This window comes from Marmota marmota, unplaced genomic scaffold (genome assembly GCF_001458135.2).
Source record: "Marmota marmota marmota unplaced genomic scaffold, marMar, whole genome shotgun sequence".
In the NCBI taxonomy this organism is placed as follows: Eukaryota; Metazoa; Chordata; class Mammalia; order Rodentia; family Sciuridae; genus Marmota; species Marmota marmota.
The window spans coordinates 14186137-14205156 of NW_026000057.1; the positions used below are offsets into that span (position 1 = coordinate 14186137).

General features: G+C 33.5%; 1 protein-coding gene across 4 annotated transcripts in view; it reads right to left on the reverse strand.

The window, feature by feature from the left end:
• The window catches only part of Pdgfc (platelet derived growth factor C), a 211876-nt gene that overhangs the window by 81439 nt on the left and 111417 nt on the right, over positions 1-19020 (reverse strand). For all 4 annotated transcript variants that reach the window (XM_048813561.1, XM_048813562.1, XM_048813563.1 and 1 more), the window contains one exon: positions 11147-11339. In XM_048813561.1, the coding sequence (XP_048669518.1) occupies positions 11147-11339 (193 nt within the window). The remainder of the gene's footprint in view (positions 1-11146; positions 11340-19020) is intronic.

The window sequence follows — 19020 nt, forward strand, 5'->3', positions numbered from 1 at the left end:
GGGAGGCATGGGGGTAGAAAAGATGGTAGAATGAGATGGACATCATTACCCTAAGTACACTTATGAAGACACAAATGGTGTGACTTCGTGAACAACCAGAGACATGAAAAATTGTGCTCTATATGTATATTATGAATTGAAATGCATCCTATTGTCATGTATAACAAATTAGAATAAATAAATAAATTGAAAATTAAAAAAAGAAAGCACTGGCATTCTTTGTAGGTTTTCTAAACACTCAAGTGCATGGGCAAACCCAGCCCCCACCACACAGACTGCTAACAAAAAAGGGAGTAGTGGTAAGGGAACTACACATTCTACTATTGGATCCATCATAAAAGAATTATGCAAAATGGAAGTCTGAGAAATTATCTTCCTGTAAAGGTTTTTGTTTGAGAAAAAATAAATACTCAACTATCCCAATAGCCATCACTCTTTCCTCTCACCTACTGTGCATGCTTCTGTCAGAATTGTCTTCGTAAAATACGGATCAGTATATAACCTCAGTTTGCAAGGAAACCCTTAGATTCTAACAGCATGAGAAAAAAAGTTCATATCCAGCCAAATGTTGGAAGTTCTTCACAAGAGACTCTTTCTACTAAGGCAGACTCTCCACACCCCCAAGGCATCTCATGATCTGGGGAAACTCATCATTCTCAAATTACTCCCTATAGTTTCCATGTCAAGCCTAACTAACTCTGTTTGGAGTTCTCATTTTTCTTTTATTCACCTATTCTTTTATTTTAACTAACTTTCACTGAGTTTCTCTTAACTGTTAGTTGCTAAAGTCTTACCAATACCCACAGCCTTCCTGTACCCTCCTGATCATAACTAATCTTGGATACTTTAATACTTACATCACTTCTTTTTATGACACAGCACTGTAGCCGTCAGTATTCTGACTATAGAACTCCAACACATCTTCCCCTTCTTCCTTAAAATGGTAAAAATTTGTTCCAAGTAACCTCTATAATCTGAACATTTGTGTCTCCCCAAAATTCACATGCTAAATTTTAATACCCAAAGTCATGGTATTAGGACATATAGCTTTGGGAGGTGATTAGGTTAGGACTGGATCAGTATTCTTAAAAGTAAAAAAAGAATAAAATAAAAATTAAAAAAATTAAACCTATTTGCCTTCCACCATGTAAGGACATAGCAGGACAATTATCAATGAACCAAGATGATATCCATGATTATATCCTGAATGTGCTCATTCCTCAGTTTTGGACTCCCCAACCTCCAGAACTATGAGACATAAACCTCTGTTGTTTATAAGCAACACTATTTATAGCATTGTTTTATAGTAGCTACAACAAATTAAGACTATAACCAACACGCACATGTTTCAGCACAGATGGACTCCTCAGGCAAATCTTCAAGAGGTGTAACTACACTTAAAGCCAGCCTGGTTCCCCTTGAAAGACAGGCATACCACTGAAAGTCACCATGCCATCTTCCTTACCATCAGGCAAACAATCTCTTCTAGTATTACAACAGGGTTCCCACATAAGACCTTTAAAAAAGGTACTTATCTTTCTGATTAACTTATCTCTTTATTTTTCATCATAATAAGACTGAAATTCAGAGTTATAATCCAAAACCCAGCTACTTATTGTCAGGATCAGTTCTGAAGATTATGAGTGGGCAGGTAGGCTGGGAATCATGTATGTAAAAGGCTTCATTGAGGGCTTTGGATCTCCTAGGGCTAAACTAGAGATTGCTTATGCTAAATATAAACTAGTGGTACCTTTTCTTTCCCTTAGTCCTTATGAGGGGCTCATGAAACAATTTTGCTTGAGAAGTAAACTCCTGTGATGCACTTAAGGGTCACTATGATCATTTTCAACTAAATAAACATCATCTTTATTTCAGTCAATGGTCACCCAACTAAGGAAAATTCTTGTTATTCTCTCAAAATAATATTTCCTTAAAATGTTATCATGCATAGCTTATAGCTTGCACTGACATTGTACATTTGATGCAGGAAATCTACACTATTCTTGAAAGCGGCATCTACCAGACCAAAACACAAAAAAATGAGTATTTTGAGGCTGGCATGGCAGAGTTCATCTATCCAACCCGCTCTGTCCATAATAAATTAATAATAATTATTTAGAGACTGTCGTCGGTAAAAATACAAAGTAATGGTATGAATTAGAAAACTGACAACAAAGCAATCTAAACATAACCAATTATAGTAATAACTGCAGTCTGTATTTACCACAAACTAAGAATGGGGTATTTTATCTCAATTGCCTATTTACATGTCTGTCTCTTCCCCCAGACTTGGGCTACTTGAGGGTACAAGCCATCTCCTATTCTCTGATGTCACCTCATTATCTACCACAGTGCTCAATAAATGTTTATCAAATATAAGAGTAAATAAATGAGGAAATAAGAAGCCCATATTAATTACAGTATAAACAGGAGGTAGATAACAAAATGTCTAAAATGTTTTTTATTAATTTTAAATAAAAAAAAAACAATATTTGATGCTCTTAAATTCTACATATTATAAAAACTGTATGTAATTTAGGCAACAATTTTTTTCTGCATTGGACCAGTTATTTTATTTCTTCATAAAGAATCTCGGGGTTTTGATGAAGAGGGGGGTACTATATGAATAGCTTGATGAACTCATCCTTTATAAACTTCTGTCTCATTACCCTTCTCTTTGGAAAATCTTATATACAATAAACAGATTATTTACTTCAAAAAAAAGTATTTTTAAAGTTTTCCACTAAAAAAGTGTGCTTTTAGGAATTATGTGTCACAAACTTCAAAGGTTGTGAAGGAAACACAATCAACAAATATTATGTGAGATATGACTGTGTAAAACAGAACTGGAAGTCCCCTGATACACTCATCTATATTGATCCACCTATTTCTCCTTCAGAGTGAGGAAGGGAGAGTGAGGGGGAGAGAGGAAGGGAGAGGGAGAATGAACACTGGAAAACAATACATTTCTTTATTTTTTTATACCAAATTAGTCTGAGAAAACTATTTGCACATATGTATAGTTAACATTTATCTCTCCTCTTCCTGTTTGTCCTACCCCAGTGCCCCACCCCTACTCATTGCTAGCACATTCTGATCATGCTGTAAGAGTAATAAAATCTAATTTGTATCTGACATACTTTGCATTCTGTAATAATTCTCCAGTCGTATAAATATACAACTCATCCTCTTTTTCTTCATAAAGATGGCTTGAGAAGGGCAAGAGGACCATGGGGAAATTAGTCAAACATCTCAGCTGAGTCTATCCGCTTTAAAGATACAGCTACAATAATGATCCAGGTATTTTAGATTCTCTTATCTTTCAGACTTGAAAAAAACATTTCAAATGTGGTAGTTTAAATTCTTAGGTGCATTTCAGGGGAGTGCATCTCTATTTTAGTTTCAAAGCACTGTCATGGATAAGAGTTGAGTTTGTCATTATTATTTTTTTTTAACATCAAATTTAAACTTGAACTTAACAGTACCAGGCCCTGTCAGGAAACACTTTATTTTGCTTGATGACCATCTACATTCCAGCCACATGGTAGACAAAGTTAAGCACAGAAACTTTTCTTGGTTATATCACAAGTAATACAGTAAGTAAAACTGCTGGATAAATTGGGAAAAAGAATGTTTTAAAATGTAATACTCAACTGTCATGAGAATTAGACAATTGTTTGGAGGACCAACAAACACAAGAATTCGAGATTTCAGTGAGGCAAATATGCCTGGGTTACTGGAGTATCTGCTGAACTGCGGCATGCAAGGAAAAGTTTATGGAGCCCAAGGGGGTTACAAGAGAAACTTGCATAGGGATGTAAACCTGCCCCTTCCCTTTTACTCCTGTCACCCACACAGGTCTCTCTGTAAAGGGTAACCCTCAGTGGAGGCCACAGTGATATGGTAGCAACTAAATCTGATGACAGACTTTTCAACAGCAGTGAGATAGAGGAATGGTATGTCAAGAAACAAACAAACATAAAATTCTACTTTCAATCTGATTAATGTCTAAGAATGAAGGTGAAATAAAGACATTCACAAATAAGTATTAACTAAGTACTGAATACCAATAGTCATTCAATCAAGAAACTTAAAGATAGTAGATAACAAAGTAAAATAAACCTGTGAAAAATTTGTGAAAGTTAAGAAGAAATAGCCAGCTCTGAAAATGAACACATAGGTAAAGGTAAAGAAACATGGATTATAATGCAGTAATATAAAATACTCTTGGAGTTAAAAAAAATACAAAACTAACATCCTCAGTAAATCTGCAAACAAATCTGGTATAGGGATGACCATGGAGAGAACCAATACCAGTTCATGCATAAAGGACTAAAATCAAAGTCCCAGCCTATTAATTACTTATAGGAACATGACTTGACTATTTCATGTCTTCAGTAGAATCCAGAAGACTCTCGTCCAGGAAAATAACATTATTGTTTCCTACAGGAACTTCCCCCAAAGAACCATTAAGTCCTTCAATAGAAAGCAGCAACAGAACTAACGTTGCTGAACTCAGGCCTCACTACCCTTGCCTTGTTGTTTCTGCCAATTCTAAGCTAGGATATATGATTTCTTATCCAACCAATTCCCTACAGTAAAAGATCTGTGTTAAAAAAAAAAAACCTCAAATTAACAAAACCTGGTTTTGTTTTTACTCTCTTATATGCCACCACAGCTGCAAAGGTGGTATTCTCCATGACACAGTGTAGTTCGGTTCCACCAACAGGATGTAGAAATAACTGGGTAGCTAGCATTCAGCTGTAATTAATGTGTTCTAAGGTAAAATGTTCCCCCTTAGATCATAGGGATTCATACTGAATGAAGCCATTCTGAGTGATGATCACCATGACTGACCCTGAGTAGTCCTGACAGGTTTTTGCTGCACAGTGTCCCTGAATACTATAATTAAACAAAACCATCAGAGTGTTATGCAAGGCTGTTATGATTTAGACATGAGGAATCCCCCAAAAACTCATGTATGAGACAATGTCATAAATGTTCAGAGATGAAGTGATCAGGTTGAGAGCATTAACCTGATCAGTGAATTAATCCACTCATATGGATTAAGGAAGGTGAAAGGTAGCTGTGGACATAGGTCTCTGGGAGTGTGCTGAACTTGAGGTTTTAATATTTTGCCCTTGGTGAGTGGAACTCTCTGTGCTTCCTGGCTGCCGAAAGCTGAGCAGCTTTCCTAGGCCATGCACTTCTGCCATAATCTTCTCCATCACTTTAGACATAGAGATATGAAGTCAGCTGACCATGGACTGAATCTCTGAAACTGTGGGCCAAAGTAAATGTTCCCTCCTCTCAAGTGTTCCTTTCAGGTATTTTGGTCACTGCAACAAAAACCTCAATAAAAGAGGGTCAATATAACTGTACTATCACATGAAGAGTGCCAAGAATGTGCCTATAGTCTGTTATTAGCTGAAGATAAACCAAGTACATTCTGGCTTGAGTAAAATAACTTTTGTCCTGCCCACTCCACACACCACCTCCTTCTGTCCTAAACTGCAGAGATCTACTGGTCTTGTTGCCACCTAGGACCATGCTTCTGTCAGTCCCCAATAAATCATGTTCTGTGCAATTCTGGATCTGTCTACCTCTCTCTTATTTCAGGGGACACTGAGGTCAGTTCTCATAGGGTGGACAGAGTTGTCCCAGGAAAGGAATTTCATATTGTGGGAAGAGGGTTAAAAAAAAATCATTGATCAAATTTAGATATTATTTTGTTAAGCATGCAGTTCTATGGTGGTAATCAAAAACAGAAATTGAAGTGCAATTTCTAAATTTGTAGAAAAGAAAAAAGAGAATGAGAAAATAAATTAAACAAATATAAGACAGAAAACAGAAGAAACCGAAAAACTAGTATAAGCAGAACTTTCAAAATAATTAATGGAACAGAATACCCATTAAAAAGAATCAATGTGCTAGATTAAGTTCTATAATGAAAATACAAAGATATTTTCACTGAATCTTTCTTTTTGATTCTACTCATGTACCTTTCAGAAAAGACAATCAACACACAGGAAGAGACACATTCTAAGATGCATGTACATCCAAAAGCATAGAAAGACAGCCAGACAAAAATAATAAACAGAGACCTGCTGTAGCTGCACTGATATTAGGCATATTATACTTTGAAGTGAAAACAAAATATTGATAAAGAAGATAAACAAGATCATACATATTAACATGCATTGACTGACGTAATTTTAAATGATTTAAGGCACATATTAACACACCTGCAAGGTGAAACTGATATATCTACTTATCCTCTATTGGGAGAATTTAATATATCTCTCTTAGAAAGATAATTTATCAAGAAGGAATATCAAGAAATAATATCAAGATATATCAAAAACAAACAAAATAGGGGAAGATTCATATGCAATGAGAAGCAAAATTGCCAAAAATGATGTAATGGATATAAATTGAATTCTATATCCCACAATTCTAAATGCATCATTTTTAAACCCTATTGGGAATAATGATATATCCAAAGCAAATAAAGCAAATTTTAAGTTTCAAATCATACAAAGAGGCCAAAATCTTTATCAAAACACAATTAACCTAGAAATCTGTAATAAAAAATTCTTAGAAAGTCGTGTGTGTGTGTGTGTGTGTGTGTGTGTGTAAGATTAAAAATTGTTTATAACCAGGCATGGTGGGGCACAGCTGTGATCTCAAGTAATCTGGAAGCTGAAGCAGGAGGATCACAAATGCTGAGCCAGACTTCATAACTTAAGAAGACCCTATCTTAAAATTAAAATAAAAAGGGTTGGGGATGTAGCTCATTGATAGAACACCTGGGGGTTCAATCCTCAGCTCAGGACTGATAAAACATTGCTTCTATATTACCTATGATTTTAAAAAATACAACAAATATTATTAAGGTAAGGAAGGAAGGTAAGGTAAAGTAAGGAAGGAAGGAAGGCAGTCAGGCAGGCAGATAAGCAACCAAAACCTTCTTATTAAAGAATTTTAGAAGGTGGAGCTTTATCTCCTTGAAGGCAGATAAGACTAAAGTTACATAACTCCGAATAACATTCTAGAAAGTGAAATATATTACATTACCAGGGGGAAACCCTGGAGATAATGCCATACCTAAGTAACCAGGTTAACATCAGCAATGATAAGTGAGATTGACAGCATGTGCCTTCTGGTATGACAACAAGGACAAATGACCTTTGGAATTCTCCCTCCAAATTCATAACTTCAGTGCAATCATGAGAAAAGATTTGCAAAGTTTAAATTGAGAGACATTCTACCAAAAAATACATGACCAGCACTCTTCAAAACCATCAAGTAAAAAAACACAAGAGAGAAACATACAAAGTTCAGATTTGTACAGATTCAGTTTGTAAAGAGACACTACAATTAAATGCAATGTGCATATCCTGAAAGGGACATGAAGTGGAAAAACTGCTAGCATCCAATTAAAATCTGTAATTTAGTTAATAGTATTGAGCAAGTGTTAAATTCTTAGTTATGGAATGTACCATTGTTACATGAGATGCTAAAATCAGGGGAACCTAGATTAAGTGTTTATGGAAACTTTCTGTACTCTTTTTTCTACATTCTGTAAATCCAAAGTTCTTCCAAATTTTAAACTGATTTTAAAAAGGCAAACTGTTGGGCTGGGGTTGTGGCTCAGAGGTACAGTACTTGCCTAGCACGTGCAAGGCCCTGGGTTGGATCCTCAACACCACATATAAAAAATAAATAAAATAAAAAAGGCAAACTGTCTAAAATTGGCAAAAAGATAGTTGCCTAATAACACAATCAACCACTTAACAAGAATTGGAAAAGAAAGAGTAAAAGAATATAAAGGAGGAAAGAAATCCTTTTTTACTTGTCATAAGCCAAACGATTTTTTGCATAGATCTAAAATAATTCCCAGAACAATTGTTAAAATAAATAAAAGAGCTTAATGAGTCTGCCAGATAAAAAGATCAACACAAAAATTGACTGCATTTTCATACACCAGCAGTATACAATTAACAGTTTTCAAAAAGAGATGCTTAGTAACAATGTATTAGTAATCTAGAATTAAATCTAAATAATGGATGTACAACATCTTCATAAATAAAAATTTAAAACCATATAAATATAAAAGGAGACCCCAATAATTGGAGAAACGTAAAATTCTCAAGGAAAAGCAGAACCATTATTACAAAGATGTCAATTTTCTTCAAAATGATCTACACATTCAAACCTACTGGAGTAATCATTGCAACAGTTTTCAAGGGATTTTACAACCTATTTCTAAAGAATATATTGGAAGTCAAAATGTTCCCTAAGGGGGAAAAATGAGGTTAGTCTTCCCCTAACACAAGCATTTATAAAGTAAAAAAAAAAAAAAGTAAGTAAGGCAGTGTCATTCAATTAAGATTCACACAAGCAACCAAAGGAACAGAACAGAGTGCAGAACAGATCAGACCACATACAGAAATTTCCACATCCTTAGGAAAGGAGCAGTATTCAATAAATGATGATGGGATGCTACTGGACCATTAAAAAAAAAAAGTCATAGACCACAGACAAAAACCAATTGAGTGGATCAAGGACTTAAATACAAAAAGCAAAATTTAGGTAGTCCAACAGACAAATGAAAACTAAACAAGAGATGTGACAAGGCATTTCAGAGAAAAGGGAACAAGAATGACCACTAATAAATGAAAATCTCTCAACCCCTTTAGTAACCAAGAAAACAAATTCAACTTAATGATAAGATAACAATTTCATATTATCAGAACTTTAAAAAAGACATCTCAAAAGTTGTTAAGAATATTGTACAACAGAAATTTTTGAGTCTTAGTAGATGGGTAAACTGGTCACTTTAAAAATAATTAAACTCTACCTAGTAAAGTTGAAAATGTAAGTATCTTTTTTAAAAAAAAAAATTTGTAGTTGTAAATGGACAGAATGCCTTTATTTTATTTGTTTATTTTTATGTGGTGCTGAGGATCAAACCCAGTGCCTCATGCATGCTAGGCAAGCACTCTGCCACTGAGCTACAACCCCAGCCCCAAAATATAAGTATTTTAAGACTGCTGTCTCATCATTCTTAGATGCAGACAAATTTTCTTGCATTTGTACACAGGCGAGCTAGAAACAAGCTAACTGTTCTTCAAAGTAGAAGAGACAGAAAAATTTAACTAGTTATCCAATGGAACATTAGACATCAAGGAAAACAAGTGATCTAAGCTATGAGCATCAACGTGAACTAATATTAAAAACATAATACCATTAGGTTTTCCTTGTTTTGAAATATGTATCAAGTCACAAAAAATCATGATATTAATCCACTAATACATATTCTAAAACAGGCTAACAATAAACTATGTATCATAGGACAGTATGAGGAAAACATATACATGTTGAAAATTATTGAGAAAATCAGGAAAAAAGTGAAGAATTTAGGACAATGATTATATTCACAGAGAGAAGATGATCAGGGAGGAACATGAAAAGGGGACCTCAAAAGCACTGAAAGGATCACTTTTCTAAAGTTAAGTCACATTCTGGGTAAGGTTGTATCACACATTACTTGTGACATGCAGGACTGATAGTTTATTTTTATTATTTAATAATGTACATTACACACACATAAATATGTACATATGTACACACATATAGTATGCTTCCTTTTCTGTAAAACTACCATTTAGGTGAGAAGTTGTCACATGGGCCCTCCTGATACGGACTTGTGGGAAATGGAACTCAGGTAAAAAGCAAAATAAAATGCTACTCTTCAAACTGCCACTATTGTAATAAACTCTTTTGTCTCTGACCAAGGAGTCTCCTGTCTTCTTCTAATATCCATGATATTTTGGTGGACAAAACTACTACTTTACAAGGAGGGCAAAATCTTAGATCCTACAGAATTTTTTAAAAGATTATGAGATCTTATTTATGAAAAGTAAATGAGAGGTGTGCATGGTAGAAAATCCCCTTCAGAGGTAAAAGGAAAAATTCGTTTTAGCATTTGCTGAGTTACAAAATATAAATGAGATCTAGTGCAGCTAGCCCACATCCCTGGTCTCTGTTTCCTCATCTAAAGAATGGAAGAATGTTAACACAATTTTCTGAAGACAGTTAGCAAAGCTCCTAATTCTGGAGATTTAAAATCATAGATGTAAGGGAAAAAATATAATATGAAATGTATAGTCACTGAACAAAGAAATATGAAAAATAGTATGCAAAAGCTAAAGATAAAAATTGTGATGACAGCAAGTACAAAGTTTATTTCATACATATTGAAATATTTATCTATAGTATATGATAAAATAAAAATTCTCTTTTAAGTTGTGAATCAAAGAGAAAATAAAGGATCCTGTGACAAAGTTCAAGTAAAATATTTTCATGATACACGAATGCCACTGAAGTGAAAAATCTTCTATAAGACCACCCAACCTTGACAAGTGTATTCATATGGGATTTAAAGAGTAATATTTGTATGACATACAGTAGGTGGTCTTTTGCATGGGTGAAAAATTCCAGCTGACTTTGGTTCACGAATGCTGCTACAAGAATTATGATGAATTCCCACCTATGGAATAAAGTTAGCTTAAACTTCAAATTCTGCTGTCAGAACTATACTCCTTCTTTGTGATGAAACATTCAAAGTTCTTAATCACCTCTGTATGTAGACCACGTATCTATCAATTCAGATATATATAGAAATAGATATAGCTATGGATCAGTATGCACATCTAGATAATATATACCCACAGATACAGCTTTTCCTTTAAATTGCTTATATTTATCTTATTGATTTGGTTATCTGGGAGCTCAAATGTAAAATTATTAGCACTAATGTTAATTTATGTTTTCTAGCACAACTGCATTCCTTTACATGAATTTCTGTTCTCTATTCCTTTTCTTTTTTTATACACTTTTTTTTACCAAAAATTAACACAAGTCACTTTAGAAATAGAAGTAATAACTGTTTATGTATATTTATGTGTCTTCTCATTTTAAATGAAGACTAAATGAAATACAGCATAAATAAGGTGGTAACTTTCTTAGCTCATTAGAAAATCAAAACAAAGGTGCCATTTCAAAGTACAACAAGGAAAAAATTTGAAAGACAACAGTTGTTAAGTTCTGTCAGAATTCCAGGTGAAGTATGCTAACTTACTTGCAAATGTCATCTTCTGGGTCTTCCAGCCCAAATCTTTCATCAAATGTAAGTTGTATCCACACATTTTCCTCTGCTACTAATCTCCATACCAAGACCATATTTCTTGGGTAAGTATGAGGAAACCTTGGGCTGTGAATACTCCCATTTGTAGACACAGTAATAATTCTCTCATGCTGGGGATTTTGTACTCCTAAAGGAAAAACATAAGAGATGGACATTTTTTTAGAGGAAACATTTTAAAAATTATAGGTTTTCAAAATTTCACGTTTTACTCCAAACAAGTGTTCAGTACACTTGTGAACAATATAAACCAAGCACCACTGTTTTCAAACCACATAAAAAAGGTTATTTCAACATTATTAAATAAAATCCTATGTTTTAATTCTTTAATCCTACTTAAAGAATATAGCAAATTCATCTTTTTAAAGCTAATTACCAAAGTGTCAATCATCAGCTCTGTAGAATCCTAAAATCACAATAAAGCTGAGTTAAGATTCAAATTTCCAAGAAATTATCAAACATAAACCATATTACAATAAAAATAAGCTTCATATACTATTGCTTTTAAAAATACAAATAATGAGGCTGGGGCTGGGGCTTGCAGTAGAGCACTTACCATGCATGTGTGAGGCACTGAGTTCAATTCTCAGCACCACATATAAATAAATAATGATCTATCAATAATTAAAAAAATTTAAAATGCAAATAATGATTAATGTACCCTAATTGTAAACAGCAGAGCCCAGGGAATAAGTAATTTAGAGTTTGTATGAATATCACATATGAGAAAATATGAGATAGTTGAAGAAAAAGAAATGTGAGGATAAAAGAGGCAGAAATTGAATAATAAACTAAGAAGTTATTTGCTCTTCTTATTGATCTATTAAATGTCAATCAGCACACCACACCACATGCCATTTAAAGCTTTTTACCTGCTTCTTACTCTTAGTGCTTTCAAAACAGAGCTGACAAAATAATCTTAAAAACTTATGCTTACTTAGGGGCCCATAATTTTGGAAGAAGGATCATCCAACACAACCTCAAAATTTCACATGAACTGAAATTACTAAAGGAACTTAAAATGTAAAAATGAGGTCAAAGTTATGGTCTTAATGTGTTGTTATAAGGAAAATAGTAAGCATTAATCAAAGATGTTAAAATATAAGAAATTTTGCAGAACACCTCAGGGCCTACATATACTCACTTGAATTCTGAATTTTCAGAGGACAGCATGAAATAGATTCCAAGTTCATTAGGCATGGATTACTTTACATCTTGAATTATTTTACATCTGCTAAAGTATGTTGTTAATAACATCTTTCTTTTGATTTGAATGTTGGGATAAACATTGAGGGGAAGGGCAAATTAGCATTTCTAAAATAAATCTGTTTTTATACCCACCAATTTGAGAGTTAAGTGAAAATTCATAATTGCTATTTGTCAAATGAGCAGTCATTCTCTCACTCAAAAAACCCCTGAAAAGTAAGACAGCTATGGTGTTCAAGCCAGAGAGTCCATTTAAGTAGATTAAATACTACTACTAATAATAATACTACAATAATAATAATAATAATAATAATAATAATAATAAAACTTTTAAACTATCCTTCATTCAATTTGCAGTGTAATTTTATAAATTTTTAAAGCCCTAAACAGCAACCCAAACACATAAAGTGGGGAGGGGGTATTCATTTCCTCTGATTCTGTTAATTCAAACTGCAAAGCACATAATGAAATCTTCATGCCAAGATATCTAACACTCCATATTTTTGGTCAACATTTATACACTCATAACTTCATGAGAACAGATTTAACCATAGTAATTCTGCATTCATTTTGATGACTAAGAGATCTACTCCCCAACACTGAACATTGGTTTGTAGTTACAGAAAGATAAGAGTATGATTATTCATTTACCCCTCTCTCAACATCCAATGCCATAGACATTTATATTTACTTGACATAAATAAGATAAATCTCATTTAATTCATTTCCTCTTGTCCTTTCCCTTCAAACTTCAATACAGATTTAGTAAGTCCTACTAAATTGTCAATTTTACACTTTACATTTTTCTTCTTTGCATTTCTATTAAGAGTTTCCTCCCTTTCCTCTTCTCTATGACTTTCATTTGCCATAACTTAATTCCCTTTTAACTAACAGATTTCCCAGTCCCCTGTTTCCCTACTCAATATCTTAAACTTCCTGATTGCACACCGGAGATCTCACTTCCTAAGTGGTAGATGGAAGTCTAAGATGACCCCCAACATTCCTCATCTCTCAATAAACCCCTCATTGTAGTGAGCAACCATGGGCTATTGCTCCCAGGAGCAGGTTAGTTGAGTCTGAGTTAATCAAAAGGCAGACAATTTAAGTGGGCCTAAACTAATCAACTGAGGCAATAAAAGAAGCTGGGTCCTTCTTCAGCTCAGAGGATTCAGAGTGTGAGGGAGAGTCAAAAGGAGAGAGATTCTTTGTTGCTGACTTTGAAAATGAAAGAGGCTATCTGGCAAGGGATGTGAGAAGCCCCTGGAAGCTAAGAGTAGATTATGACAAGGAAGGGGGACCTGAGTCCTAAAACACCTACCATCTGGAAGAACCTAGACACACGTTCATTTCCAAGGCCTCTAGAAACAAGGCTTTTTGATTTTAGCCTTCTGAAACCTTGAGCAAAGCCCAATAACAGGAGGCCTTCCCTTCTGACATGGGGACAGGAGCATTAACAAAGGGAATTTTAAGCTGCCAAAGTTGTGATAAGTTCTTACATAATATTAGAAAACAAATACCATTCTATTGTTGTGGAAAGCTGGTTAGGTTGAAGGTATGTCTTTGTGTTCTAATCTCCAGCACTAATTATAGTAATTATACCTACTTTTCTTTTGCTATTCATGTTAGGCAGACTATGTTAACATTATTTCACATTGATAAATGTATCTAAGAAACTTCTTGAATTTAAGAGACACTTCAAGACAAGGGTCATGAATTCCTTAGAATATTATTAAGGTTAATTAATAATTAAAATTGTTTTGAGCAGTGTAAGGATAAAAACCATTTTAAAAGATGTATTTGTGACTTTTAAAATTACATAATCTAATGCTGCCTTTCTTATGAAAATTGCCTAAATTTTCATGATCAATAAGCAGTTTATTCAGTATCACGTTCCCCCACACTGGATGCTAATATCTGATATTGCTGTTGACTATAAGAATTTATATGAAATTATTATTACTTCTTTTGTGCCCATAATTTAGCACCGATATATCTCCTAACACAGATGGCACTATCAAGTGAGATGGATTTTCCACATACTGACAAACTACAACATTATTAAGGAAATGATGATTGTTAACTATTCGAATTAAATTCTTGAACTTTGGTTACAAATATTTCCTTTAAAACAAGCTGTTGTGGGCTGTGGTATCATATACCTGTAATCTCAGTGTCTCAGGAGGCTGAGGCAGGAGGATCACTAATTCAAAGCAAGCCTCAGCAATCTCGTGAGGCCCTCAGCAACTTAGTGAGACCCTATCTCAAAATAAAAAATAAAAAGGGCTTGGGGGCTGGGGATGTGGCTCAAGCGGTAGTGCGCAAGACTGGCATGTGCAGGGTGCTGGGTTCGATCCTCAGCACTACATAAAAATAAAATAAAGATGTTGTGTCCACCGAAAACTAAAAAATAAATATTAAAAAATTCTCTCTCTCTCTCAAAAAAAAAAAAAAAAAAAAAAAAGGGCTGGGGATTTGCTCAGTGGTAAAACACCCATGGGTTCAATCTCTGGTTATTAAAAAAAAAAAAAAGAAGCAAAAACTATCATTCTCTAAAGTTTCTTCCAATAATTACATATTTCAGAAGTATTTACAGTAATAGCTTATATTTAGGTGACTAATTTTTTTAATGAATTAGTTTTTCAGGACAGATTTATTAAAATTGAGTATCTGTCTGCTGAGTTTCTAAACAAATGACTCTGCTTCACAAACAACTGTGTTTACTCTTTCATTTAAAAGAAAACTACATGGCTATTAAAAGATCTGAATTCTAGTTTTATATCTTCAATCAAAAAAGCTCATGGCTAACATGCATATACTTAAACTTAGGTTAACATATTTTTCCTTGTAATTCATAACTGTGTTAGAGTATAATTAAACATCATTTAAAGACTTGACAATCTAGCCTGTATCTGTGGTTAAAAAAAAAATTGTAATTTCTTTTTAAATTAAATTGCTGCACCCAAAATATTCACCTAAACATGCCGTCAGGTTTGCTACCCAACATGTGATCTGCACATGACTATCAAAGTTTTATGTGAATCTCAAGCAACGAGGGCCTGTAATCAAGATGAAAAAAAAGAAAGAAAAAGCAACAAACATTAAGTTCTACGAAATAAGAACTCTGAACTTAACAGTTCTGTTGTTTTAAACATCATCTTTTCAAACATAAGGTTATTATATTTTAGGGATGAGACAAGTATGCAGTGTTTTTGTGACTACTCAAGGTACCAATTAAATAAAACACATTTGTAGTCAAATGACTAAAATATTGACAATGTGATCCTTGCAATGTATACTGAAACAAGAATAAATCTTGTATAGCTTAGATTTAAAAAGAAAAATATATGTAAACACTAAATTCTGAAAATTGTAATTATGTACAAAGTCATTTTATGTGGTTCAACTCTTCTTAAGGTAGGAGTACTGAAAATTAAAATGAAGAAAAATATATTAAAAAGGAAAACAAAAGTGATGATGTAAACAGTGTAAAATAGTTGACTATATGTATGTATATATACAATTTAATTATATAGATATATTATACTCTGTATGTATTAAATCACAGCAATTAAAATCACAGCAACTCCAAAATGTTTGCCTTGCATGACACATGGTTTACACATTTAAAAATTTATTTATTAAGGATGAAAGAGAGTGATAGTAAGAGAATTATAAAAATAAATAAAAGTTGTAATATTTCAAAATGATATACTATTAAGAAAGATAGCACTAAAAAATAAGTTTAAGGATAACATATAACTCATAAAGATAAATGATACATGTCTTTCTGTATTCTAATATTTTAAATTTATTTTAGCATAAAAGTTCAGAAATGAGAATCTGGGGGAAAAACAAAACAAGTCTCCAATCTTGGTTTGGTTTTACCAGCTTTAAGAATTCTGCTTCTGTTTCACAAGATCAAGACTGTAACAACCTGTCACCGATAAACTGGTAGACTTCACAGATGTTCTGTGGGTTTAGATGTTTTCATTTCCAGATATACACTGTTTTCTTTTTTCCCCTTTCCCACCTCTTTCTTTTTCTTGTGCTAGTGATTGAACCCAGGGTTTCTTTACCACTGAGCTACATCCCCTTTTTAATTTTTATTTTTGAGATGGGTCCTTGCTTAGTTGCTTAGGGTCTCACTAAGCTGCTGAGGTTGGCCTTGAACTTTTGATCCTCCTGCCTCAGCTTCCTGAGAGTCAGTGAGGAAAATGTGTCCTTGGAAACTTATGTCTCTGGGAAGCACTTTCCCCAACAAAGCCAAGGTTTCTGACATGTTCTTCTTCTTCTCCTCCTTTTTTTTTTTTTTTTTTTTGACTGTGCTAGAAATTTAACTGAAGGACTTTTCTACCAGGCCACTGTTTTCGTATTATGTAAAAAGCATTTCATTAATAATCACTGTATCTTATTTTTCATTTTAGAAATTGGTTAAAATCCTAAGGTTCTCTCTCTATATACACACACACACACACAAACAAAGCTAGTTCCTTTTTGTCCAGAAAATCCAGAGGAATTTCATTCTAACTGTATTTTCTATAGATACAAGATATAATTGAACTTTAAACACTGACAAATATCTCCCACATCAATTCAACCTCTATGGAAGTAACCTATTGGCATGCTTAATGCTTTTAATTCCAATCATTAATACAAAAGTATGATAATATAATGGACAGAAAATCCAGACTCTAGTTTTTTGTTTGTTTTGTTTTGTTTTCTTGTTTTTTTATCATGGGTTGGATCTACCATTTCCCATATCTTTAACACAAATACAACAAAAACAATCAACAAATCTAGTTTTGTTTACCTTAAACTATTTACAAATTCCAAGAACAAAATGTCCACTAAAAGAAAATGAAAGAAGGGATTTCCATATTAAGTAAACCGCAAAAACTAACAATCATTTGGGATATGTCCAATTGAAGTTCTTGAACTTATTTTAGATAATAGTCATTTCTGCTCCTCAAGGAAATGAAAAACCTAACACTATATACTGAGAACCTACTGTATGTCAGCACCTCCCCAGGAGCTTAGGACATCAGAAAATAAACAAAGCCCTGTCCTTTTAATCTGATCACCTTTTTTTTGTGTGTGTGTGTGTGTGTGTGGTGCTGGGGATTGAACCCAGGGGCTTGTGCATGCAAGGCAAGCACCCTACCAACTGAGCTACATCCCCAGCCCTAATATGGTCACTTTTAAGTCTTCAATATAGTACCATTCCTAGACCATGTATACCAGTGATTTAATATTCATAAACAAAACCCAGTTCAGATGTAAGCTTCTTAAAAATACAATCACTGATTTCAATTTACATTCCTTTAATGTAATGCATATTTTAATTATAATGTATATGCTGACTGTATTCTTTTCCACTACACTATGATTTCAAGGTGGCAAATTATTTTTGTTGACATCCATATCTAGTTTCTTCTGAGCCTGGCACCCAGCACTATCTAACACACTTTGATAGTGTAAGAAAACTTGATACCCTGGGACAAGGCAGAAAACAATTTTAGATTTATATTAACATTTCAACCACTACTCCTAAGTTTCCAGAGACTGTACAGAATAAAAATAAGAAGATTTAACAATGAATACCCACTAACTAAAGTCCTTTAATTAACATTTTATATCCTACTCCAGGTTCATTTGTTTTAATCTACACATATATCACAGCTGAAGGTGACAAGTCAGAGTACTCATTACTGAGACTTTCCGTTTTCTTATTAAGCCTATTTATTTGTAAAATTAGAACATGCTCTATAATTTGCCACACTCTGAGAATACTACAATTGCAGTAATTATTTTACCAAAACTCTGAATTATGAATTGATGAATGACAGAATCTGTTATTTTAAGCAAATCACTGATTTATTTTGTATCAACTGGAATTAATCAGTGATTTGTCTAGAAATTCAAAGGATATGATAATTATACAAAATAAAATAATTACAAAGCAGTATATAAATAAAGGAGAAACATTGACTATCAAATTCTGTTTAATACAATGAGAATAAAAATTTACTACAGATATCCACTTTCCTGATGCTAGAGAACAGGAGAATGTTATGTAAGACATAATGCAAAACTGGCCATATGTATAAAGGTTCCAGTCTCAAAAAGATCAAAGTGATTATGCAAATAGCACTGACTTTTAGGCAATGATTTAAAATTTCTTTCTATAGGCTGACTAAAGAAGGAGGAAAAGAAACAATTTGCAGAAATTTTACTGTTTCACGATGCTAACATTAAAAAAAAAAAAAAGATGTGTCATTCTTTTGAATATAATGAGAAGTACAAGAACTAAACCATTAGCCTCTTAGTCCATGGAAATAGTTGTAAATGAAGGCCTGTGTTCAGAAGTACACGAGGAAAAGTTAAAATAATGAGAATTTTCCCAGGGTCCCCCATCAATATTATGACAACCCTGGATAAAGGTGAGACTGATCCTACCCAGAAACATTCTGGGAAATCAATACAAGCCCATTTCCTTTGTTGCATGGATCACTCTAATGCACAGATCAGAGTGAACTCAAAGGCCATTTTTCAACACTGGGAGACTAGACAATTTTGAGTGTAAAAGTGAGACTCAGAAGCATGGT